Genomic DNA, 26,472 nt, shown 5'->3' on the forward strand with positions numbered 1-26,472 from the left:
TCTGGCAGCATTTGGGACTGATTTGGGACTCCCAATACCATTGCGCCACCTAGCTTTCTGCCGTCCTCGACTGAGCTTCCCTTGTCTTGGCACCCATTTGCTAATAGAACTAAATTGAACATTTCTTTTTAATGTCTCCAGCAACCCTACAGAGAATTGCCTACCAGTGCTGATTGAAACATGAAACCTGCTGTACAGAGTTCTCTAGGTAGTGGCGGTTGTGCGCAAAGTTGCATTTGTTGGGAAAAGCTGAACTTGCGAAGGGTTTATTGCTTGTTTGCGTCCCTAGAGGGGAGTTCCTCATACACTAAGTACACAGGAATAACTTGAATGTTTTTACGTACCATGAGTTCCATTGAGATCGCAACACAAAAACTCAGCTATCTCGCTAACCTGAACATGGTGCGAAATAGCTTGTTTAGCATGGACACATCATGTCTGGTATCCAGTACCCTAGGATGCTCTTGCGCGCGTTCAGAAACACCTAGAACAATGACGAGCTGCTTAAAGCTCGGAGCAAGCAATGAGGGCAGCGCTGGACAACAGACGTTACCTTCTCTTTATAAGACTACTCGGCAATATATTCGACCAATATAAGTAATAACAAATATGTTAATGGCACGTCGTGACAAGGTACACTCAGTAATCCATATATACGCATGGCGTCGTTTATTCTTCAGCCAGAAACGAGGTTCTTGATCCACATAAGACCCGCCAAGACGTAACGAACATCTTGAGAAATGTAAGGTGTAGCGCACTTCTGAAAGAAAAAAAATATTATTAGCCTCATTTCAGCAACTGTGCCGGTCTTTCGTCTAAGATCTGCAGAAAGACATGTAGATGCGTCGGAAAAATGTTCCAGGCAGGCATAATTTTCAATTTATAAAAATGTTTTGTAGCCTATTACTGCCTAAGCTGAAATTTGGGAAGTGTTTTTATTTTCTGCGCTCCCCCGTCTTCTTATGTTCGGATATGACAATAAATTTCGCAAGAGGAACAAATCCCCACTCCTTGATTATTTCTAAAAAGACGCAGTTTCCACTTCAATTAAAAATGGCTTAACATGTGATTACAGCCTATGTACGCGCATCTGTGAGCGATAACAGTAAGCAGACTGGAGGAGCTTGAATTTTTGGTTTCCGCAACATTACAAAGTGGCACAAAATAAAGCCATGAAAAGGGACAGTGGAAGTTCGGTGTTTAAGTGTTTAATTATGTTATGTGTTAAAATAACAAGGTAAACGGGCATTGAAAGACACGAAAGGATACATTACGCGGATCGCTGCGGCGTCGCAAGGGCTATGTCTGCCACACAGAACGCGTAAACCGCTCCTTTTTCAGTACCTACGCATCCACGTTGAAATCACCAACAACGAAAACAGGGGTAGGTTCATCGCAGCTAATTAGCTCAAAGTGAGCAGCCGGGAACCTCACGGGACTATGAGTCACATCATTTTTTGCTTGCTTACGGAGGTATGAGCCATTACTTACGGGGCTAGGAGTGATTGATGGTGAGAGTTTTTGACATGCTGTTCTGTATGCTGTATGTGCGATAAGGTATTTAAAGGGATGGAGACATCCAAATTTTCGTTCATGCGTTTGTTGATTCAAACGTTGCGTCATGCTTCAGGGAGCACGATACACACAGCGGGATTCATATATATCCGATAAATAATTTAATAATAGCATTATTATACCGTGCGATTTCGCTTTCGGTTTCTGGGCTCCGGGGCATGCTATGACGTCACAGAGCAGGAAACTCAACATGGCCTGGACACGTGGGTCACAAAAAGTTGTGACGTAAAACGATGCTGCGTCGCCTGCTCGCGCGTACGCGTGCTCTTCCAGCGGAAGTAAACAACTGGCGACTCGAAGTGCATGTCGCGATGTCCGACGAATCATACTTCCCCGAAAGCACGTCTTTCTCTGAATCGGAGTCGTACGAGGACACAGACTTTTGTTATGGCTGCAGTGAAGGTGAAGAAAACAGCGCGGTCCAAAATCCAGAAAACCATTTTAGATTCGATCCGCTTGCCAGCGATGAAGAAGGGGAGAATGTCGTGCCTGCCGTTCGCGAGCAGCAAGTTGAGCGGAGCGGCAACGTTGACCGGTAAGATACGCTCGTTATGTTTGTATAGGCTTTGCTATATTCCTGAACGTAGATGGCGTATCCCATATCACGTGAGCTAGGTTTTCTGCCCTTTGTCTTGTCGCGCTCTGAACTCCATTGTGCTCAAGACAGCTGGTGGTCGGTAATTGTTCTCCTGAATATTTCTTCCGAGCACTGTGACACAGCTGATCGGGTGCTACAGCTTATATCGAAAATAGCGATGTAATATGTTCTCAACTTTGCGGTCATATTTACTTGCGAGTCTGTACCATATGCCGTCCTGACTCTGAGGCTTTCTAAGTACGCATGATGTATGTTAGAGTACGAGAAACGATAAAATGTATGTTCATTGCAGGTGCACCTGTGGTCGTTGTCGGCCGATTGAAACGAACCGTGAATCGGTGTGCTGCCGCGAAATTTCGGAGGTGGCAGCCCGTCTGCCGGAAGGGGCCAAGTGTATAACTAACTCCCCCACTTTTGTGCACGCGTGCCTCAACGTGCATGCTTTAAAGGTCACATAATACACCTTGAGAGAGGACCGACCTTCGCTGCTCAACGCACATGATATCCACACGTACATACGAGTGCATCTGTTTTTTTTTTACGATCGTGAGCGCGTGGCGAGCTGACGTGCAGCAGAAGCTATCACGCACGCATGGCGAGTCTTGCGCGTTCTGTAACAGTACCGCAGCTTGACTTTGTATGTTAATAACAGATTTCCTTTTGTTTTACGCAGTGCGGAACGCCGCAGATGGCGCTACATTTTATATCTGTGCACACTACATCAGTATAGCTTCATGTTACAAACCTGATACACATATTGCAACGCGAACATTTCGGCAGAGATCAGCCTGGACGAGAGGCGAATTTGAGAGCAGACTGATCACCCATGGTTGTATAGTTTGCCACTGCAGTTGTCATGAGCGGTAAAAATGATGCAAGGTTTGTCGCTTAGCAGCCATGCTAATACTACTTGCCAGTATGCACACATTCCAAGCCTACTTTCCATCTACCTTCCAATTTTTATTCGCAAATCCGGGAATTTGTAAGTACAGATTGGCAATGGGCATTAGAGGTGCCATACATTCTTTATTTTCTGGTGCCTACCGTTCACCACAAATCCTGCCATTATACAAGGTCTACCGTGCCCAGCAGCGCCAGCTGTCAGCATTTGCAAAAGGGTGCGCTTAATAAAGACTGTGCGATGAGGACACTTGTTTGCTTGTGGTGACACCTTGCTAGCTCAGTCCCAGATGCTTGCTAATCTGTTCTTTTTTTTTGTCTCTCGTTATAGGAGATACAAACACACTGCCTACAGGCAGTTCGTCCGCTGGATATGGATTTGGCTGGGCCGTCGTAATTCCAGAGTATTGCCCAGCTGCGTCTTCAGTAAAATAAGGAATGCTTTTCCATCAGCGCGCTATGCAGGATTGAGATACCCCGAATAATAGACAAGTTGTCTGTTCTGCCACAAATAAATGCCAACACTTCAATCGTACTTTATTTTATGTTTGTATTCATGATGGTCACAACTCCATTCCAACATGAACAAAAAGAGAACAGAAATCTAAAAAAGAAAGTTGTTGGATAGTGGCGAAATATACCCTGTCTAAAACATGCAAGCTATATCCTCACAGCAGTCTTAGCTCGAGCAGTGATGACGACAAAAAATGGAGATGTGGAAGTGGCTCTTTTGCGGTTTGCCACTTGACTTCAATGTGTAATTATCAGCAGCTGAAACAAATCGCAAATATGCCGAAATGTGAGTGAATATTGAATACTGAGCTGTGAATATTGCTGTTAGGGAAAACGGCACCAAGCGTTGGCTCCAGATGCCCAATTTGAGAAATCTGTCCCTTTCTTGCACAACCCACTCTGGTTAGGCATGTGGGCTGGATGAAAAGGTTGTGAAAGTGACCATAGAAGAGGACAGCAGCCAAACAGGTGGTCCACTTTCTGCACAGTTCCAGGTTTCTGATGAGACAATTACTGTATCAGCACCAAATTGTTCAGGCACAGAGACAGAGGGCACCCCACGCCTTTGAAAGCAAACTAGCAATGATGATGATGACAGCCTGTTCGTCATTGCTCTTGCAGCACTGCAACGCCCCCACATTTGAGTAGCATTCACCAGTCACAAAAAGTAGGTCCTGCACAACATTCCCAAGTGTACCCAACATTTGTCCCCACATCACCCTGGGCCTCATACCGGTAAATCGCATCTCCACCCAACCAAGACCTCCATTTCTCTTCACCACTGTTCTAGTTATGACTGCTGTGAGGGTGCATTGTACAAGTATTAGTTAAAATCAATGTTCTGACACACCCCAAAACTGCTTTTCGGGCATGTCAAGCAGTTATCCCACACTTGTAATCGCCTTGCTATAAGACTATGACTTTTGGTTTCCTTATACAACAAGGGAGAGCTCTGTCACTTGATAGTTGCTTGAAACTTAATGTGTCGCAGGAACTATAACCAGTCTTTTCTTATGTAAGGTAAGAGTAATGGGCATGTCAAATAATACAATGGTAAACCCAGACTAAATATAGTGGCTGATTTCTGCAATTTCTTAAATTGCCGCGAAGTGGTGCTTCTCTGCTTCTTTTTTTTACATGAATTGAATGAGCAGTTTTTTGGATCACAATCTTGTCGTGGCCACATGCATTTAACAGTAGGCTAGGCCAGTCACTTCACAGGTGCTGGAAAGAACATGTAAAAAGTTCTTGTGTTAGTATGGGCAATCCTTCATATGTAGCTACAGTAACTTACTAAAAGTTAGTTCCTCTCCATGCTACCAAAACAAAACTACAAAATTGCTTCTGGCTTCTGCAGCAGAGCAGATTTCACTGTGAGCTGATTTCACGTGTAAACAATATGCACAGTAACAGGTTGTGCTCTGATACAAGCCAAAATATGTAAAAATAATTACTTATTGGAAGTGCAACACATAATTGTGGCAATGCACAGAGCAGAAAATGACAAAGGAAATAGTGACACATAGACGAAGAAGTGAGCACTTTTCACGCGAGCGATTTCACCATGAGTCACATGTAAACAACACACACAGTAACAGGTTGTGCTGTAATACAAGCCAAGATCAGTGGTTTTCCTTTCCAGTAAATGACAAACTTCTACGTGATAACCCAGTGTAACGTCATAGTTGGTCTGGCGATTCCTTGTCTGATGTATTCTTCAGCCATTCTCGGCATGAACTCCAGTTCGCATATGATGATAAATATGGGCGTTTGGTCATGGGAAGGGAGTCTCTCAATTCAAGTAAGTGCTCTGCGAGCGGTGCTACTGCCAGCTTATGCTTAACAGCAAAACCTCTGTAGTGAGGAGCCATAATTTTACACAGCTTCTTGAGATTACATTGGGTTTGATGTAATAGTTCTGCCGAAACCTGCAAAGTGGAGAGAAGTAGTTAATAAAGGGAAAATCAGACTTCTACCCTTTTCTTAGCAATTGCTACAAAGAAAACCCATACAGGTTCCTCGAAAGAAAAGCCTTACAGTTTAAGAAATATTTGTCCTGGTTCGGGACTTGATCACGGGACTACCGCCTTTCCGGGGCAGCCGCTCTACCATCTGAGCTAAACAAACGGCTTGCGGATGGCAGGGCGAAGTCGAATTTGTTGACAACATGAAGCAAATCAAGTGTTTGACGTAATAATTCTGTGCAAACCCGCACGGTGGAGAGAAGTAATTAAGAAAGGGAAATTCAGACATCCACGTTTTTCTTTCGAGGAAACCATATAGGTTTCCTTTGTAGCAATTGCTATGAACGGGTGATGTCTGATTTCCCCTTTATTAATTACTTCACTCCACCTTGCAGGTTTTCCCAGAACCATTACGTCAAATTCTTGTCTTTGCTTCGTGTTGCTGACAAATTCGACTTCGCCCTTGCACCTGCCAACCGCCTGGTTAGCTCCGATGGTAGAGCAGCTGCCCCGGAAAGGCGGTAGTCCCGGGTTCGAGTCCTGGACCACAAATTTTTCTTCCACTGCGAGGCTTTTCTTTCGAGGAAACCGTATGTGTTTTGTTTGTATTAATTGCTACGAAGGGGTGGATCTCTGATTTTCCCTTTATTAATTACATTGGGTTGTGCCAGTTGTCATCAGTGCTACTGCTTCTGTAATTTCCTGCTCGAGTTTGAGGTCTATACTCGGTGAAGGCACTGTATGTATTGCGACGAGGTGTATTGTTCACAACGTTGTGGAACGCTAGGTAAAGGCACTGCAAGGGCTGTCCGTAACATGGGGCTCGCTCGCGATCACGGCACGGTCTTTCGTCTTCCTCTTCAGTCGGCACATACACAGGGGCTCGTCTGCTTCATTACAATGCCCCCGGGATGTACTGTCTCTCGTCCACGACGACGCAGGTCCGGTCACAGTGTGAGCGGCTCGACAATGCAGTTGACCGGTGTAGTGGCCTTGATGATACGGTATGGACCGTGGTAACGTGCCAGGAGTTTAGAAGGAAGGCCAGGAATCTGAGCTGGTATCCGAAGCCACACAAGCGAACCAGGAGCAATGTTGTGCGGTGGTTGATGAGTACGGTCATGTCTTTTGACGTTCTTGAGTCTCACTAGTCAGGGCACGTGCCAGCTGACGGCAATCTTCAGCATATTTGGCGACTTCTGAAAGCGGAGTATACTCTGTAGCATCAGGTTGCTACGGCAGTATCGTGTCCAAAGGGCTTGAAGGCTCACGGCCATACGCAAGGAAAAAAGGGGGAAAGCCGGTATTCGCTTGCGTCGCGGTGTTGTAGGCGAACGTAATAAAAGGGAGTATGGTGTCCCAGTTGGAGGGATTGAATTAAATGTACATCCGCAACATGTCGCCAAGTGCGCGATTGAACCCCTTGGTCAGACAGTTCGTTTGGGGACGGTACGCGGTTGATTTGCGGTGAATTATCCTGCACTCAGTGAGGAGGGCTTGGACGTCCTCCGACATGAAGTCACGGCCTCTATCACTCAGTAGTTCTCGGAGAGCACCGTGGCGAAGAACAAAATTGCAAAGGATGAAAAAACCAACGTCACGGGTGGTCGCTGCTGGCAGAGCTGCTGTCTCAGCGTAGCGAGTAAGGTGGTCTACGCCGACAAGAATCCATCGGTTTCCACAGCCGCTACATGGAAGCGGGCCGTATAGATCGATGCCGACGAGGTCGAACGGATGAGACAGGCACGGTAGTGGCTGCAACGGTCCTATTATACACTGGGTAGGTGTCTTGCCTTGTTGGCATGTAGTACAAGACTGAATGTACTTTTGCACAAAGTTGTACATGCCTAGCAAATAATAGCGCTGACTCAACCTTGTGTAAGTTTTGAGGATGCCAGCATGAGCGCTTAGGAGATCAGCGTGAAAAGATGCGCAGATGTCAGAGCGCATATGACGAGGTATAGCAAGGAGCCATTTCCAACCGTCGGGCATGTAGTTGCGGCGATGTAGAATGTTGTCCTGCACAAAAAAGTGGGTTGCTTGGCGACGCAGTGCTTGTGTCGAAGGGACATCAAACGGAGCGGCAAGGTAGTCAAGTAACATTACAAGTGTTGGGTCCTTGCGCTGCTCTGTGAGCATGTCTGTGACGGTCAACGGTGACAGCGTGGACGAGGAAGCTGACAAAGACACCAAATTAGGCGTCAGTGGGGAGCGGGCGAGCGCATCAGCATCGGACTGCTTGCGACCGTAGCGGTACGTGACGCGGATGTCATACTCTTGCAAGTGAAGCGCGCAGTGCCCCCAAGCGTCCTAACGGGTATTTCAACGAAGAAAGCCATCAAAGGGCATGGTGGTCAATAACTACGGCGAAAGAATCGCCGTATAGGTATGGGCGAACCTTGCTTAGTGCCAAGATGATCGTTAGGCACTAATTTTCTGTGACGAAGGAATTTCATTCTGCTTTCTTTAGAGTACGGCTCGCATAAGCGACGACATATTCATCATAGCTAGCTTTCCGTTGCGCTAAGACCACGCCAAGGCCAACTCCGCTGGCGTCAGTATGAACTTCCGTGGGAGCATCAGGGTCGTAGTGGCGAAGAATCGGTGGTTAGGTGAACAAGTGGCGCAACTGCTGAAATGATGCATCACATTCAGGTGACCATGCTGCTATGCCGTTGCTGGCGGAAAGTAAACTTGTCAAGGGTGCCATGATGGATGCAAAATTGCATACAAAGCGGCTAAAACAGGAACATAAGCCAAGAAAACTTTTCAGGGTTTTGATAGACGCGGGCTTTGGGAAGTCTGTAACGGCGCGGTGCTTGTCTGGGTCCGGGAGAATGTCGTCTTTTGAGATATTGTGACCTAAGATGGTTAGCTTGCTCGCAGCAAAACAGCACTTTTTGAGGATAAGCTGTATGCCGGCAGATGCGAGAGAGGTCAGAATATTATGCAGGTGAGGGAGGTGTGTCGGAAAATCGGTTGAGAAGATGACGATGTCATTGAGGTAACATAAACTGGTCTTCCATTTGTGGTCGCGAAGGATGGTGTCGATCATACGCTCAAAAGTCGCAGGCGCGTTGCACAGCCCAAAGGCATGACGGTAAACTCGTAGAGGCCATCAGGTGTAACGAATGCGGTTTTCGGACGGTCAGGTTCGGCCATCGGAACTTGCCAGTACCCGGAGCGCAGATCCAAGGAACTGAATTATTCTGCGCCTTGTAAACAGTCTAAAGTGTCATCGATCTTAGGCAGTGGATACACATCTTTTCTCGTTATCTTGTTTAGGCGTCTGTAGTCGACACAAAAGCAAGTGGAGCCATCTTTTTTTTTTCTTATCAATACAACAGGCAAAAACCAAAGACTTTGAGAGGGACGGATGACTCTACGTTTGAGCATATCGTCCACTTGCTCTGTAATGATTCGGGGCTCTTTGGCGGAGACACGATGCGGGCGCTATAGCAAGAGCGAGTGTGAACGCAAGGGGGAGGGGGAGTGTCGATGGTGTGAGAAACACCGGTGGCATGGCCCAATGACGTCTGATGACAGTCAAAAGAAGAGAGAAACTTGTGAAGGAGCGCGAGAAGTTGACGGCGATGAGATGGGGAAAGACCAGGGTCGATGGATCTTCAGCATTCCACTCGTGAGCAACCTTAACTCAAAAGATTGCTGTGTTTAGTTTGCCTACACTGGCTAGGGGCTCTCACTTGCACAGCGGCTGCGTAACTGCAGTGTGGCGAAGCAAAGTGCACAGCTGATGGCAACGAGGAGCACCATGAGTATCTTGGCATGTATTTTGTGTCATGCAGGCAAACTTCTACCTCGCTAGGCCGGGGACGGGGATGTGGTCATGGCGCACCGTAGAAGAAGCCTCAGAGATCCATTCTTACGTATGAGCAGTGCTACAGGATGTGGCCAGGTTTGCTGTAATAAACACGCAGCGGAAGATTGTCATGGGTTCTCCAGGTGTCACACTTCCTGAAGCTAGATCATTGTTTGAACGCAGAGCAGGTGAGGGCTATGAGGTGGCATACTAATGCGGTAGGTTGGCATCAGAGGGGGCTTAGGGCATCTCGACATGGCTCAGGTCTGCGTGGTGCAGCAGTGTATGTAATGACCGATGCTGCTCCCCAGTTGCTGTTGTTGCCAGGGTTCTTAAATAAATTTCTTCAATGAATGCAAGTACCGTCTCGCTTGGGTGCTGGTTATGTGACTGAAAACCACATATCCAAACCACATCCTTGCAGGGCTTTCCAGGGGGATAAAAAAAACGTGGCCCACTTTTTTGGAGTGTTCTCAGTTGTTGAATGCGGCAACACACTCAAATTGCTGCGTTTGATTTGGCAGGGCCCGAACTCAGGCTCAACACTTAGTAGTCGATGGCTAGCTTTTTGTAATGTTGTCAGCTCCTCTGGCGCTGCACAAAGAGGGCTTGTATAACAACTTGTAGAGGGCATCTGGAACATGAACGGGTACACCACATCTCCAGCAGGTGTCACGCAGTGGCGACAGTTAATAGTACCGCAGGTATGACAGGCTTCCTTAAGAAACTCGATTGGCTTGAACTGCACCTATGAAGAACTCAAATATTCGGCGGTTGTACATGATAGCAACAAACATGCTTGCCGGTTGTTGAAGAACAGAATCTCTGCTACACTCAATTTAAAGCTGGCAAAGGGTATTCAAGATAAGACGAAACAGTAACTACAACAATTTCAAACAATACAGAAGCGCTTGTGCACGACTGCGATCACTTGACGTAAATCTAGCCGCTTGTTTCTTCACAAAAAATGATAAAGCCACATGCTCGTGGCTTTGAACAAGAACAAACATTAAAAACGTTCGGGGCAATACAGTGGTCGACACATCTCACGTGTTGCAGCTGATCTACACTCTGCATGGAATTATTTCAGAGCCATTCACCATGGCATCCCCACAGCACGTGTCACTCTAGAACGTTAACTCCTACAACTACTTCCTAGAAATATTTGACCTTGATTGTCTCGTCCATGTGTAACCACATCACAGACTCTCATCATCTGTGTCTTCCAAACAACTGGGGTGATGTTCTCTTGGTGCAAACCGTGAAAAGTGGTCCTGCACTAGATCTACCTGATCCACAGCTTCAAAACGGCTTGTAAGAGGTGGTGGCACAGGGGGTAGGGCAATCAGGTGGGCAGCGCCAAAGCTATTGCTTTCCACAAGGTCTTCAACAATTTCAAGCAGTCGCCTAACGTACTCTGCAGAAGATACATGCAAACAAAGAAAAGCACATCAGATTATTTTAAACTGATGCACAAGTGGGGTACCTGCCGTCTCCCTATTTTATTAATGTACAGAAAGCAGGAGTGCAGGTAATCAGTTCGAAATCTAAAAAGAATGACTGCTACTAGTTGAAAACAAACACAGCCTTGATGATCCCTGCTCTCCTTAGGCAAGCTGGAGAACTGATACGGTGCTGCATACCCCATATCCACCTTAGGCAAAAATATTTACAAACTGAACTTTTCAAAAGGGGTGACAATAATTGCAGTGAACTGTGGGTTGCTCTACAACAGAGTGAAGCACCTCTGTGCTATCACTATCTTTTGCAATCTACCATTCGACTGTAGGCTTGTCATTTATTTTGTATATAGAGTACACCCCTTCAAGATAAACCTCAAGGGACCGGAACATTTGTTTCTCTTAACAGAAGTACCCCTAAAATTAGTTGAGCCCACCAGGTGCATCCATATGATACATGTTAACATTGCATAAAACATCCTTTAAGAGAGAGGATAATTGCAAATAGAGTAGACTCCCATTAAGATGAACTTTGTTAAGATCAATTATTTGATAAGACGAACAATGCGAGACATTTGGTTGGTTTCCCATAGTACTCAATGTAAAAGAAACCTGCTTAAAGGACCACTGACCACCCTCCAGCCTAAAATATTTTCTAACTAGATGGTTGTCTCCGGAATGCGTGGCCACTAAAGTTTAAATAAACTATTAATAGCGGAGCTACAGCTAACCAAATCAAGCAACCCCGTCATGCCCCTTTCCTGCCATTCCCTCCTTAAGCTTTTTTCCTCTCTCCTGCCACGGGGACTAGGATAACCAAGCAAACTTTTGCCATCCTCCACCAGTGTTTGTGAGAGGTGTGCGCTCTGGTGAAGTTAGATCCTCACGTCGTGGCCCCACCTTCAAGAATATAGTTTTCTTGCATTTTACTACCCGGAGAACTTCCGTGGAGAACGCGATTGCGCGTTACTTAGCAAATATCCCTTCCGCCATGTTTACAGATGTTTTTTGCACTCCGCAGCCTTTCATTTCATTTCATTTATTTACTCTCAAGGCCGTACATGCATTACAGAGAGGAGTGGCAATAGAAAAAAAAAGCTAATGAGGCAGCACATGGTCACAGACAGCCAACTTGAACACATCATGGTCCGTGATATTGACGAATGATGCGTGAAGGCGATTCCAGTCTTGACTTGTTTTCGGGATGAAGGCTTCGAGGTATACATTGCTTCTACACTGAGGCACCCCAACCTTCATTCGATGATCAATCCGGAATGACAAATGGCTGGGTGGCGAAAAAAGGGTCGTTTTTAGCTCATTATTAGTGTATTATATTTTATGAAACAGGCATAAGTGGGAAATTCGACGTCTAGTAGAAAGAACAGGTAGTTCAAGGTTTTGCTTCATGCGAGAAACGCTGGCTAAGCGATAGTAGTTAGGATAAACCTAACTGAGCGGTTCTGAACCGATTCTATGAACTTTGTTAACGAGCTAGTGTACGGGTCCCATATCGATGAAGCGTACTCGAGTTTAGAACACACAAGTGTTTTATATAGTAGTGGTTTCAAGGGAACGGGAGCGCGACGAAAATTCCGCCGGAGAAAACGAAGGGAACTGTCAGCTTTGTTAATAACATGGTGGATATGCTTCTGCCATGACAGATTATTAGTGATATGGACGCCTAGAAACTGAAGAGGGCAACCGTTAAGATCATAGCCCTGAGAAATGGACTGGCTAATCTTTCGAGACACCCTCATTGCTTTACATTTATTAATGTTTACTTTCATAAGCCATGCATCACACCAAGAAGAAATTTTATTTAGGTCGGAGAACGGAGAAGGCAGACTCATTAGAAATTACGCGGTACAGAATGCAGTCGTCTGCAAAGAGCCTTATGTTAGAACAGAATCAGGCAGGTCATTATTATAAATAAAAAAAAAGATGAGGCCCTAGGATTGACCCCAGGGGAACTTTGGATGTTACATTGCATGATTTAGAGTCATGATCATTAACAGAAACGTGCCGTGTTCTATTCTGCAAGGAACATTCAATCCACTTAAGCAAGTTACAATAAAGATGGAGTGTGCTAAGTTTCAGTAATAGTAGTTGATGTGAGACGGTATTGAAAGCTTTCGCGAAGTCAAGGAAGATGCAGTCAATAACTGAAGCTAGATCTAAAGCGGAAGAGAAATCATTAGTAAAGGTTAATAATTGAATCTCACAAGAAAAATTTTTGCGAAAATCATGGTGCTGTGACAAAAAGTGCGATCATTAGGCGAGTAAATATGGTACGGATAGCCCTAGCATGCTCAAATACTTTAGGGGTACTTGAACTTCTGATAGGATGAACAAATTTTCTGGTCCCTTCAAGTTCGTCTTAACGGGAGTAAACTGTGTTCATACTGAAATAAAATTTCATTGCATATATCAGAGGCATGATTTAAAATAAGGATTCCACTGCTAATGTCAAATGGTGCAGTCATTTAGATCGTCCTTTTGCACCGCAGTGCTGTTAACTGGAAGTAGAATGAATGTGTGTTGCTTAGTGGCGCAAGGGCCAGGTATGGCCATAGAGTGCCACAACCACTTCTTTGCTGTTGGTACATGCAATATTGTTTTTGTAGCCCAGTATTTTGGATCGTGCATCTGAAACCAGCAATCGGAAAAGCATAGTGCCTGAATTGTAGGCATTCAAGTGTTGCCTTCCCTCTGCAGTTATGTACGCACCGTAAGTTGGACGCTCTTTGACTGGGCATGCTACTGCCTTGCCTTTCCTTGCCTTGGGATGTCTTACCATCCACCGACACTCGCCCATGGAGGTTCTGCCTTGCGACCTGTCCGCATTCTCGTTATAATGCAGTGCAGCCAGTTGTGACCTGTGCAGGGATATGCAGAATGTCAAAAGTGGTCAGACTGCGGTCATGTGGTGTAGCAATAACTTTGCACAAAACTCAACAAGCCAGCCTGCCTGCAGTTTTGCAGTGAGACATCTCGTGTACCTATTTGGCTCCCATCTTGAAAAACAATCCAATACTGATATTTTTGTGCAGGAACAATAAGTAATGTTATAACACTGCAACATGCGTATTTTGGACACATTACTCTCATCTTTTACAATACCTAGCACACAGCTACATCAATGTATGTAAAAAATTGGTGCTTTCTTACCTTGCGAGCATTCAGAGAAGGAGAACGTGAAGCTTTTTGTCGCGAACCTGTTAATTAATGAATGGAATGATTCTACATTCGATCTCTAGCATGATGGTGACACTTGCTTGATGTCGATAATCAGGCGACGGTTTTCGACAATCTTCTGGAGCTTTATAAACCTGTCAGTGCCTGATCACACAAAACAATAGGATACAGCGTTACATACAGGCAGAAACATTTAAAAATGCTCTCAGAATAAATCATCAAGAGCGCATCAATGAGCAGGTATACTATCCTCAGTTGAAATGCATTAACCAAGCACTTTATCATAATCTCATGACGTCAAAAGTGTCATTGGTGACCACCAAGGGCCATTGTTTAGATCTGCAGCCTACGAAAAGCAAAAGATATTCCTGCAGTATGAATGGAAAAGTCACCTGGTATGACGTAAATACTTGCAAAAATCCACTTTCTGGGCAACAGGTCCCCATGTTCACAATGCGGATAGTCATCACTGGGGTTGCAGTGCTTATTTCGCACGTGGTTTAGGAAAGATTTCCAAACAGCCACTGCCAGCTCGCCTCTGCCCGCACCAATCTTCGCCGAATAGTAGAAATGGTTGATGATGGACGTGATCCACTCTTCAATGACACTGCAGCCTCGTGAACGTGAAACAGCCTGTAGCTTCTTTTTTAGCCCTGCACACACACAAAAAAAGAAGGCAGACCAGGCAAGTATTCTTAGCTGCCTTGCTTAAACAGTAATTACCACATCTGCATCACCAAGAGCTACCAACTGCAGTTAGTCTTCCATAATGATGAGGACCCCTCTTGTGCCTAATTTTGTTCATGAGTAAATAGCAGTTCACACGAAAAAATCCTAACGTGAGCACACAACAGTTATATACCACAAGACCCCTGTGCATGGTGAACAGCACAACTATGTTTGCAATGGTCAGAAATGGTCGAAATGCTGCTTTGTCACAACATGTCTGCTACACTAGCAGCTTAAAAAAAGGTTATTCTTTTGGATGGAACACAATGATGACAGCACCTATGACAGCAAAAGCTTCTTACTCTGCTAATGTGACAACCTCTAATCTCCTGCTTGGCCTTCTGTGTTTCATGACAGTAGTGCTAGTGGTCATTGAAAATGTGAAGTTTCCTGGCAGAAAGCAGACCAATGATACACTGAAAGCGGTGAAGCGCTAACCTTTCGCAACATGCCAAGCATCGATGAGGTGGGTGACATCAGGCCGCTCTCTTTGCATATGGCTGCGCGCCTGGGTGTGCCTGTCTGCTAATAATTGATTCATATAAATTTTTCCGTCATCAAGAGCCTTCAGCGCCCTCTTCAACCCTTGCAGTTCCATGGCACCACTGCTGGCGACTTCATTTGACTGCAGTGGGAAGTGAAAGAAAAGTTGAAGCTCACAAAATGAATTATGCTGCGCATACCAAATCCAGAACGGTCTTTCACCTTGACAAGCTGCACATCTATTACACGGTTGAGAGAGGTGTCCAGCAGTGAGTATGTCCCATATTTCGCACAGTAGCCTGGGGAATCGGCACGCTGTCACCTGCAAGCTGGGCACCAGTACTGCTTAAGCAGCTCAAAAGAGACAGTTTTTCGCGTTCCCAAAGCAAGAATGAAAAGTAGACACATATATAAACAGTGTTATAGGGTCATAAGTAAGGAAAAAAAGAAGAGAGAAAGCAAGAAGTGTAATGCAATGAGACAATGCTACAACACAGCTTTATTAATAGGCAAAGTAGTATGACATAGAAATGGGTGTCATACAGTATGCGAAAGCATTACTGCGCCACAGCGAAGTTTTGTTTTCGAATGTGTCCGCTTTCGAGCCGGCAGTATTCAAGACATAAAGCGGCACAATGATGAACAACGTTCTCCAGCAATGTTTGCCGTTTTCTCTCGTGGTGTCCCCTCAGAAGATCATCTTTCTTGTCAGTGATGCATTTACACAAGTAATGCGACTGTCCTGACAGGTGCTGTTTATAACACAACCACCCATGGTTCTTGTGCGAGCCAGGTTGCCACATTGTCTATTTTCAATCCAGCCTCAAGAACACAGCCTTTCCCTCGGCCCCCCATGTTGGGTAGTTCCCTCACAATGTGCTGGGCAGGTTTTATAGAGCACCAGAAGTCCTTATACCATTTCTGGCAAAGCGGTGTGGCGGTTAAATGACGCACCACTGTTCTGGCAGGTGGCTGTTCCCAAACAGCCACCCGTGGGTCTTATGCGACATAGGTTGTTCAGGTTGTTGATTTTGAACCCGGCCTCAATGCCGCCAACAATGGCTTTTTCGATCAATGGGGCTAGTAATGCTTTCGCATATAAAACAGGCTTCAAACAAACAATTTTTATTAGCTTCATGAACTTGTTGATACTAAAGCTTTTTTTTCTAGTGCGCACAAGCACACTGTTAATCATGCTCACCTTGTGCACAACTAGGATCAAGAGATCCCTCTGTAGGCGGTCATACGTTCGCTTGGTGAAGCACGCAATACCGGCACTCTGGAGCACCCGCAGTACTTGTGTGGGACTTGACCCGGTAAACATGATAGAAGCAGCAAGAATGACATTGCCCATGGCAAACCGCTTCTTTTTTGGCTGACTGTGCCAATGCAAAGTGTGGCCATCCTAGCAGGTTGATGTAACAACGGCAAGAGAGCCAGAAACCTGAGCACACAAGAACACCCACATAATCCGACACATACCAGAATGCAAGATTAAAGCTCCTATTATGCGATTACTACATAGAATTGAATGAAGAAAATTAGGACACAACACTTGTTTTATAATATAGCTAGAACAGAATGATTACTGATCGCTTAAGCTCGGGTATTCCAACAAACACTGCCTTCAATGATCAGTGAATTTATCCGTGTGTTCTAAGTATAGCCTGCTGTTTTCATAGGTGCTTGAACAGGAGAGTAAAAATGTTTCTTTTCTATTGGAACTGACAACATGCAAGAAATATCTTTGCATTGTCTTTTGATACATGCATATTGGGAATGCAAGAAAGGAAGAGGTAATGGGGCTGGCAAAATGAGAGCACGAAATTTAAGTGTGTTTCAACAGCTTTGCATAAAAGCAATGATTCCCGTACCTGTACAGATGACTTTGCTGGAAGGTGGCATTTCCTGCAAAACTTCGTAAGGGCCAGGAGGTTTTGCTCATACACAATGAATTTGCGAGAAAATCCTGGTTGAATGGCAGAACTGTAAAACAAATGTATATTCCCTTTAGCACAACTGCTCTGATTCTGAGCTGCATCCTTCACATTTTTCCTGCAGAAGGCAGAGCTTTTCAGAGTATTACTGAGAAAAGCAACTATTTAGCACGAATATATTGACAAAATTTGTATGGTTAAAGTACCTGCATTGACCAACATATCTGTAAGCAAAGATTTGAGCCATCAGACACACTACCCCAACCTACACCACTCACATCGCTTACACCGAACACTAACACGTATCACATGAACATGTTCCCAAAATCCCCAGCAGATAAAGCAGTGTAATGTGGCCCTGGAACCGTGGGAGGTGAAGCTGACCAGTGCATGCCTGGACGACCAGGCAGCACTCCTTGTAATTGCCAGCAGGTTGACAGAGGCCTCCGCAGCCCTGGATTGAGGGCTCTTCCACAAATGTGCCTATTACCATCCTTGTCAATAAAAGTTTAATCAATCGATCAGACACACTTACACTTCCACATCCTCCAAAGATGGCTCATATGTGTAATCATTTCGATCGTCCTGAAAACTGAGTGAAAATGCTTGCGACTGTGGCGTAGAGCACATTGGGACCTCTGGCAGCACAATGTCAGCAAAATGACACTCAGTCTGGCATTCTGCAAAGAAAGATGAAAAGCTATTGTAAATGTGCACATGTTGAGGCTAAATTGTAAAGAGTGAAAAACGCAGCAGCTCAGCTAGAACTTTGGGTACTCCTAAGTAAACCCTTAGCAAGTAGCCGCAAGAGCGTGAGAGGGCCCTTACATGCAACTCGACATGCAACATTCTGCTACTCACAGCTATGCGTATTGACACCTCTTTTTCGAGCTGCGGAATAATGCCACGCACTCTTACCTCCACCGCACGCAGCTGGTACCCTATAAATGCCTTCGGCTGGCATGACCAATCATGCATGGCATACTACACCAGTTCTGTACCTCGCTCGTATTTCCGGCAACCGCCCAACGCTGGCACTGCTACAACACGTCAGGCGGCTGTAATTTTCTATTATGTTCTTTGTTAATGGGCAACAATAACTACTGAGGTTAATTAGCCACTTTTGTAACTATATGTTACTACATGTAGTAACATGCTGGTTATTTTATGTTGTTATGTTTCGTTACAACATTAGCGACTACATGTTACTGCCCACTCTGTAGCCTACTCTGTGGTGCGAGGCACATACACAAGGCCTCCTTTATGTTACACTTAACCCAAGCTCCTCCTCATGACCCCAAGGACTATGGTTCGGTGCCGCATGACCACCCATTTTTTTAAAGCAATACTGCTGCAATGTCGTCATTAACTGGATCAATCGGAGAGCTTCGTCATTGGATACTGGGGTTTGCCCAAAATTTTCTCTCTAATACTATTGTGTTATAAGTATACGTAACGCAACAACTGTGCTGTGGCGCTGCGCCTGCAACGCTTGTTTAGAAGAGAAGCATTAATTTTTGTTTCAGGGCCCACAAGAGAAAAACCCGCCTGCACTAAGTGTGTTGCTTGAAAGCAGTGCACTACAAACATTACTCTCAGAAGCGAGATTACAACACAAAAACCTAACGGGGGAGGTCGAACAATCAACTCTGTCATGTTTCGAGACCAAAACAAGCTGTCCATATTACATATACTTCACTTGAATACATAATGCAAAGTGCACATGCGATGCACAGTGGAGACAGGAGAACACGAAAATGCTGTTTCCACCTGCCAATCCATGTACGCTTATCTTCACTATAAGATGACCCCTATCAAAAGACAGATTTTAGGTCCTTGGAAAAGGAGCTATTAATATCATATCTTATGTCATACTCCAATCAGCGATCTGGAGCATGTTTTCTTGCTTTGTGAACTATATGCATGCTTCAATAGGAGATTTGGATTCAAATCTGAAGTTCTTATCAGCCAAGATGGATTATGTGCTCATTCACAGAAGCGAGGCCCTGTGCCTGATGGCCAGCTAGAATAAGGCACTAATTGTAGCCACTAAAATTCCTCAGAGCATACCTCCCCGCTGCCCTAATTCACTGACATAAATCATTGTTGCTTGTGTCTTCGGTTACACTGACATCTTGAGCAATGAGGCGGGCCATCAGGGGACATGCAAATTTAAAAATACCCTATGCCTGCAGATATTGATGGGCTGTCACTCATGCAAGATTACACTCTATAATGGACAACTTCTTTAGAAAACACCCGTTTTTCATATCCAAACTCGTCACTAGTGGCATATGTGACAAGTTTCTCACATAACTGAACCAAGATCAGTCATGCTAGCTCTCCATACGCACCCGCAGTTCGGTTTGCACAATCTGTTTGTGGACCGATGCTCCTCATTTTCGGACGCAGAGTGGCCTGCGTCGCTTTTATTGACACTTGTAGAGTGCATTGCGTTTGGGAGTCACGTGTACTGCATGAGATTCATATTGTGGCTGCGCATGGGGGTGATGGCGTGAAGTAGCGCTGCCCAAGTGCCAGATCAAAAGAAAACAATCACAGGCGTCTTGGAGGCATGGCTAATGGATCATTTGTGCACACGGAGCACACATCATAAGCAACATGCTTGCCACAATCATGCCAGTGGTTCCATTATTCCATTACAATGTAGACTTGTCACCCAGTTTTACAAGTACAAACATATGTTTGTAGGCATATTCTCCCCTCAAATACCACTACCACAACATAGATCATGCTTGGAAATTTAAATTTCTAGCCTATGTAATGACGCGGCAATGTAAGATCTTTGGAAGTGCTTCCTTTAGTGTGCGTTTATCAGTAACCTTACGCGCCAAGTTGAGGTGAGTTAAGGTTTACGTAAGAAGCTACTGGTAAGACTAGCCTCGCGATTATTCTGCCAGCAATTGCTCCGCCATAGCGACGCCTTAGATCAAGAATTTGAAACACAGATTTGAGACCCAGCACATCTATGTCGAAAATCGCCTATACTAGTTGAAATTTCGTATTCTCGGCACTTTGCACATATGGGTGCGATCAAAACTTACTCGCAGATACTTCGTCGATGGCCGTCGTGTCCCAGGAATTATCATGATCGCTGCCAACTCCAGCGATGCACTGCACAAAATATCACATACGCCAGCGTCAGATCCACCGACAACAAACGCGCCATATCCATCACAATCGGATGTAATACACACCTGACGCTTCGGTGCAGTTGCTCCAGTCCCATGTTGAAGGAGACTGCAAGTGGAAGCGGGATACACAATCGGGACGGCATCGGGTTTCAGGCAGCGCTTCGCCGGGATCCCGAAGTTGGCCGCATACTGACTACGGTACGAGTCCGACGAAAAGTGCAGTGAACACACCGCACTAGCCTTTCTCGGCACCCAATAGTGCCGCCCTGTAGCACGAATAAAATCCGTCCACGCGTCCCTTTGCGCACCGTCCCGAGGGAACTTATGAAATGTTGCGCCGTCTCCGACTCTGCTAGGGCAAAAGTCCACAACGCAGTACATCAAAGGCATGGCGGCAGTTGTGCTCCATAGCTAGCGTCCGGATGCCTCGAACGGCTCCAAGAGAAAGCGCTCGCACGATGAACGTCGCCGGTTTGCGTGACGATGTGAAGAAGGTACGATTACACGTTCGGAAACGCCAAGTTGAACAAGAGACCACTACGAGCTGCCCAACTATGCGACTCGCAGATGCAGCGCTATGTCTCGGTTAGGCAGGGACATTTAGCAGCATTTCATCGCTACTCATCATACGTCACGTTTTTGTGGTGGTGTGCTATGACGTCAATAGTTTCGTTCCTCCACTGTGACGTCATAACAGTCGCGCTACCGAAGGGTCTCGATCACGAGGAAGGAGCTTTTACTGACTTTTTGGAGCTGAATTAAAATTATTTTGAAATGTTTGCAGCGTCCAATACCTCCTTGTTGGTGTCCTCGCATACAGAAGCAGCCTACAACAGGCTTTTTATAGCCTCAAAATTTGGTGTTTCAACCCCTTTAAGCACTGTTCGCTTCACTTGATTGCTTGTAACCTATGCTTTACGGGGCTATGAACCATTGCATTTTTTGCTTGCTTACGGGAGCATGAATGCTTACGGGGTATGAGCCATTGATGGCGATGATTTTTGTTCACAAAGAACAAAAATGCACAGAACGCTAACCATATTCAGCTTCGCTGTAAAAAGTGGAGAACGCGTGGTAATAGCAGTCAAGAAGACATTGTCATATTTTGGACTTGATACTAACCCGAAGGTAGAAATAACATGGGCAGCATGCGTTACACCTTCTGCTAAATTACTTCAAGCATCATGTTATCACCCACCAGATGCCGATTCTCCTTTCACTAGGCAGCTACACGACAACTTAGCAGGCGCTGCATAACTCTGTCCAACCGATGTAATATATCTTTTTATACCCTCTCATCGATTTATTTGCTATGTTTACTACGTGCTGTGCCTACAAGACGATAATAATAATAATAATAATAATAATAATAATAATAATAATAATAATAATAATAATAATAATAATAATAATAATAATACATGAATATAACTTATCACAAGTTGTTGATCAAAGCACTCGTGGTACTAACTTATTGAATTTAGTTTGAACGAGGGCACCGAAGACTGCTGGTTCAGTTTCTTACATAGAAGACTTTAGTGACCATTTCAGAATTAACCTACGGTTAACATTTTCTGGTGCAACGACTGAAACTATCTGGGCTTATACAAGAGCCAATTACGACGGAAAAAACCCCAAATCATAAGTCTTGGTCAATGAGATTTGTCTACTATCGTTTCCTTCCCGGTCCCTGAATGAGAACTGGACATATTTTAAACGTAAAATATTAGAGTTAGTTGAGATGAAGGTACCATTAATACCTAGCAAATAATAAATTTAACCCTTCATTTAATAAGAAACTTCGATTATTGCAAAATAAAAAGAAACGCTTGTACAGCACCGCGAGGCGCAATAATACGTTTTATTTTTTGGGATAAATATAAGGAATGCCTACGAGCCCATTGCAAAGCATTCAGTGCCGCCAAAGAGAAATATTATTCGCAAGAATGGCACTTACTTATCAGCAATAATAAAAAAAGATCTAGAAAGTTATTTGCCTTAATTGTTATATAGAACACATCGCAATTCACGATGCAATACAAACTCCGGTTTCTGATAAATAATCTCCAATTTTCTCAAAGTGTACTCCACGTCTGTTCTTACGAAAGAACCTTCCAATTCAGGTCAATGAACTCTTCCTTGTGCAAGTCCACTAGCCCATATTCAGTTTCCCACTGTTTTTCCCGAGACTTCTTCACATAGTACCCGCCGTGGTTGCTCAGTGGCTATGGTGTTGGGCCACAGAGCACGAGGTCGCGGGATCGAATCCCGGCCCCGGCGACCGCATTTAGATGGGGGCGAAATGCGAAAACACCAGTGTACTTAGATTTAGGAGCACGTTAAAGAACCCCAGGTGGTCGACATTTCCGGAGTCCTCCACTATTGCGTGCCTTATAATTAGGAAGTGGTTTGGCACGTAAAACCCCATATTTTTTTTTCTGAACATTCTTTATATGCCAATATGTTGATACCAAGAAGCATTTCGAAGCTTTCGAAGAGAAAGCAGGTACAGGCTCGGCCGGCACAGTGGAAGAGTCGTCCTGCTTTTTCTGATGCGTGTGCACGTGTTCGTACAAAGATAGGATATTCGGCTAAAGCTGGCGATACTTTACTGAAATATGATACCACGTGGTGCCATTTATCCAGCGCAATTTGTCTGCAAAGTGTCACCTGCGAGCTCACGCCATCCTATACCGGCAGACTTTCACCAGTGTTTGCTGGCGGCAACTATTTATTGGGACTCTGGGACCAGCTATGTAGTGAGGCATTTCGGTGTCCTTGCCAGTCCTGGCTGTACTTGCTCACCTAGCTGACGTTGTTGTTGAACCAACGTGGCGATGGTGAGCTGTTTTACTTTGTGCAAGCAACGTCACATCAACCGGCCTCCCAGAAAGAGGTGGCAGAGTACAGCGGCAAGTTTAGGTTGTAACCTTGAAAAAGAATGCAGCACGCGTTCAGCGGTGCTGTACTCTATGCCGCATGCACTTTCGATTCACCAATGCTCAACTCCATTCTGAGCGGATGCTGTTTCCAATCCACTGATGTTATGAGGAAACATTCCCTCACGGAGGTGTGCAGCATCACAAAGGGTGTGTTCTAGTCATGGCAGAGACACTGGATTCATAGGATCAACTCGGAAGGAGGCAACTATGAATACAACAAAGACAACTAGCTTGCTGTGAAGTGCAAGCAGTTCATTTGTACGTAGGTCGCAAGCTTTCTGGACAGAGATCGTATATTGAAAATTGAAAGCTCCATCAGTAGTGTAATGGATGAATACTTGCTTTCTAATTTCCTGTACCCAATTTTTTGCGTGGTATGACTACATATTTTTGAACGATTCTGGTAAAGCGTAAGACTGACTTCCTAGTATCCCGGAGACAGTTATTTTTTCTGTGCTAACTACATCGTTTTCAGTGATTCTGCTGTAACCACCCATTTTTCGTCCTGGTCTTATGCGATTGAAAAAATAAAATCACTTCATCAAATAGTTTTAATAATTTAGCAGAGAGACATGCAGATGTACAGGTTACTTTTGGAAAGCTAAAATTGTATTGGAAAGTTGACAAATTGGGAATATTAAAAGTTACTTGCTTTTGTTAGCTATTTACTTGAGCAGTTCTGGGTAGTACATTTGAAGTAAGGTTTTGTTGATGTCTCTCTTTTTTGCACTGCACTACCCAAAGGTCCATAGCGAATTTCATTCTAACACAGGAATTTATTTGCTTGGAAAGGTGCACGATATGCTGTCCGCAACTTCCACAAAAATTTATGAGGTTGCCAAGAATAAGCGCCACTTGAAGTATTCCTCTGGCTCTCTTGATGAGGCGATGAGTGCCGCATAGCCTACCCACGAAGATATTTTTCTTGGTGGGCTTTGAGCATTTTTAGTTTGGAATTAGTGCATCACTGCTCTTCAGATTACATTCTTAGAGCACCAGTGTAATGTGTAGTGTCGCAAATGTGCTATGGCACTTTTGAAGATGTCATGTACATTCAGCGCATGTGTTGTCAGGAAGATGTACCCATGCCTGACATGGTGGTATAGCTGATGGGGAACTCCACTTCTGTGCGCATTGCTGAATGAATTGGTAAGCGTGGAACTTATTTGTAGTATAGCAGAGCAGCGTTGCTGAAGGTCTTGGAAGTGCACTCTTATTTATGTCATGACAAAACTATAGCACAATAAATAAAGCAGACATGAAGGCAGCTCATCGCAAAGGCTCTAAACCAAAGGTTCAATGGAAGTTTTTACTGCTGCTCTTATTATGCGTTTCCAAATCCACTGTTTTTCGCACGTCTGACTCTACGTTAGAGAAGAACGAATAAGAATATCATTGCACACTTGTGTAAAGAAACAAATGGATAGCTTCAGGCCAGCCAATGTGGTGTTTCTAAGCTTGTACCAGGCTCTTGTATTTGGGTTTTGTGGCTTAGCGGTTAACAAAAATGCAATGTTCAAAGTTCAGGTTTACCCTTCATACCATTGCACACTGAGCACTCGACATGTCATAATTAGTTTAGTTAGTTGCCCAGGGAAATTTCAATTGTTAGTACCATTGTATGATAGCTTGTGCCCCAACTCCAATTAAGCTACGAGTATTTTCTAAGCCAAACACACTCCTACGTATCACAAAGCACAGAAAGAGCTCTTCCCTACTCATTTCTTGTGATGTTATGAATTTTTATCAAGTATGCAGTCAAAGTTGCAAACGAACGAATTGTACTTGGCTGAATTTACTTCTCTGAATTCAAATTTTCCTATTTTTTATTGCATATTGGTCACCAAGCTGAATTACACTTGAAAGTTAGAGAAAATATTGTCCTGGTTAGAAGTTCGAAACTGGGACCACAGAATTATCACGACGGTCTCTCTACCAATGGGGCTATCCATAAGGCTAGCTGTTTAGAGCTAGAGAGCAAATTAATCAACTCGAAGGCACGACTGACCAATGGATAGTCGACTTATAAGTGTTTGTAAAATGAGTCTCCATGTTTCAGTTCTTTTACGGGCTTTCGCAATGAGTGGTTTAGGGCGTTCATGCTTCATCTGTGTCAACTTTTCGTTTCAGACCTGCAGCTCCTAGCTTCAGTTTGTGTGCTGTGAAGCGTCGGAAAGGAGAGGATGGACGCTTTTATTTGCCCCTGCGTAAGATTATCGGCAACTTGCATGCTGATAATAGACTTGCTGCATGACCACTTATCTAGGGCATGCCTAATAATCATATATTGCTTTTGGCATGTGCAGCGCACTTTTTTTCTTTTTGCAACACACGGATGCTTCACATCATGTGCCTACAGTGACATACGAGGACACTAGCCTGCTGGAAGCAACAGCCCATGGCAGCTTGAAACGTTTAAAATGGATAAAGGTTGCCTTGTTTATGCCCTCACAAAGCAATTTACTTTATACTGGGAATTCTACATTGTTTTCGTACTGAAAATACAAAGAACATTTCACTTGATATGCCGCATGGTTGGAGTTCACCGTGGTGGGCGGCCAACTGCGCTTGTGGGTGTGGCGGACACGTTACTGCATTAAAATATATAAAGTGTTCCACTGTTTCAATTTAGTCCATATTTTATGTTACAACTACCCTAGCAGCTCTGGTTTTAAGCAGTCGTCTGAAAAGCACGTTCAAGACAAAAAATTCAATCCAAATCCAAACACCTTAGTTCAGGTGTTGAGCCTTTGAGAATGATCTTCGCGACAAAAATTTAACTGCGTAAGGACTAACTACAGACATGGCAGGACAGAGCAGTTGATCCCCTGGTGAGCAACGGGAAGGATGAGCACTTGGCCCTCAGAGAGTGACTGCAAAGGCCACCAGTTGGTCTTTGAGAGTAACTGCAAACACCAAAAGCTAGTCCTCAGGAAGCAACTGGTGGGGCTAGCATATAATTTTCGGGGAACTGGGGAGAGTAAAATTTAATCCTCAAGAGAGTAACTGGAAGAACTAAAGCCCATCTCGAAGAGAGTAACTGCTAGGAGACTAACAGTTCGTCCCCTTGCCACTGGTGCGAAGAGGGAGTAGTCGCTGTGGCAACGCAGTTTGTAACCTTTATTCCCCTTTAGTCTCTTTTGGCTTGGAGTGTATCTATGTATGTATCTATATGTTAGTATCGCGGCGTCTTCCCGCCTA

At 44.6% G+C, this 26,472-nt stretch overlaps 2 protein-coding genes across 3 annotated transcripts in view; one reads left to right on the forward strand and one right to left on the reverse strand.

Annotated features, from left to right (window-relative positions):
- Window positions 1–660: 660 nt before the first annotated feature.
- LOC142571123 (uncharacterized) overlaps window positions 661–26,472 on the reverse strand; it is a 45,764-nt gene continuing 19,952 nt past the window's right edge. The window contains exon 5 of one of the 2 annotated variants that reach the window (XM_075679410.1): window positions 661–760. In XM_075679410.1, coding sequence (XP_075535525.1) covers window positions 677–760 — 84 coding nt within the window. In that variant the 3' untranslated portion in view covers window positions 661–676. The remainder of the gene's footprint in view (window positions 761–26,472) is intronic. The other variant, XM_075679411.1, reaches the window with a different exon arrangement.
- On the forward strand, window positions 1,887–3,558 carry LOC142573354 (uncharacterized). The gene is made up of 3 exons (XM_075683006.1): window positions 1,887–2,110; window positions 2,466–2,564; window positions 3,405–3,558. The coding sequence occupies exons 1-3, from the start codon at window positions 1,887–1,889 to the stop codon at window positions 3,556–3,558; spliced, it is 477 nt and encodes a 158-aa protein (XP_075539121.1).

The sequence above is a fragment of the Dermacentor variabilis genome, chromosome 2 (assembly GCF_050947875.1).
Source record: "Dermacentor variabilis isolate Ectoservices chromosome 2, ASM5094787v1, whole genome shotgun sequence".
Classification (NCBI taxonomy): domain Eukaryota; kingdom Metazoa; phylum Arthropoda; class Arachnida; order Ixodida; family Ixodidae; genus Dermacentor; species Dermacentor variabilis.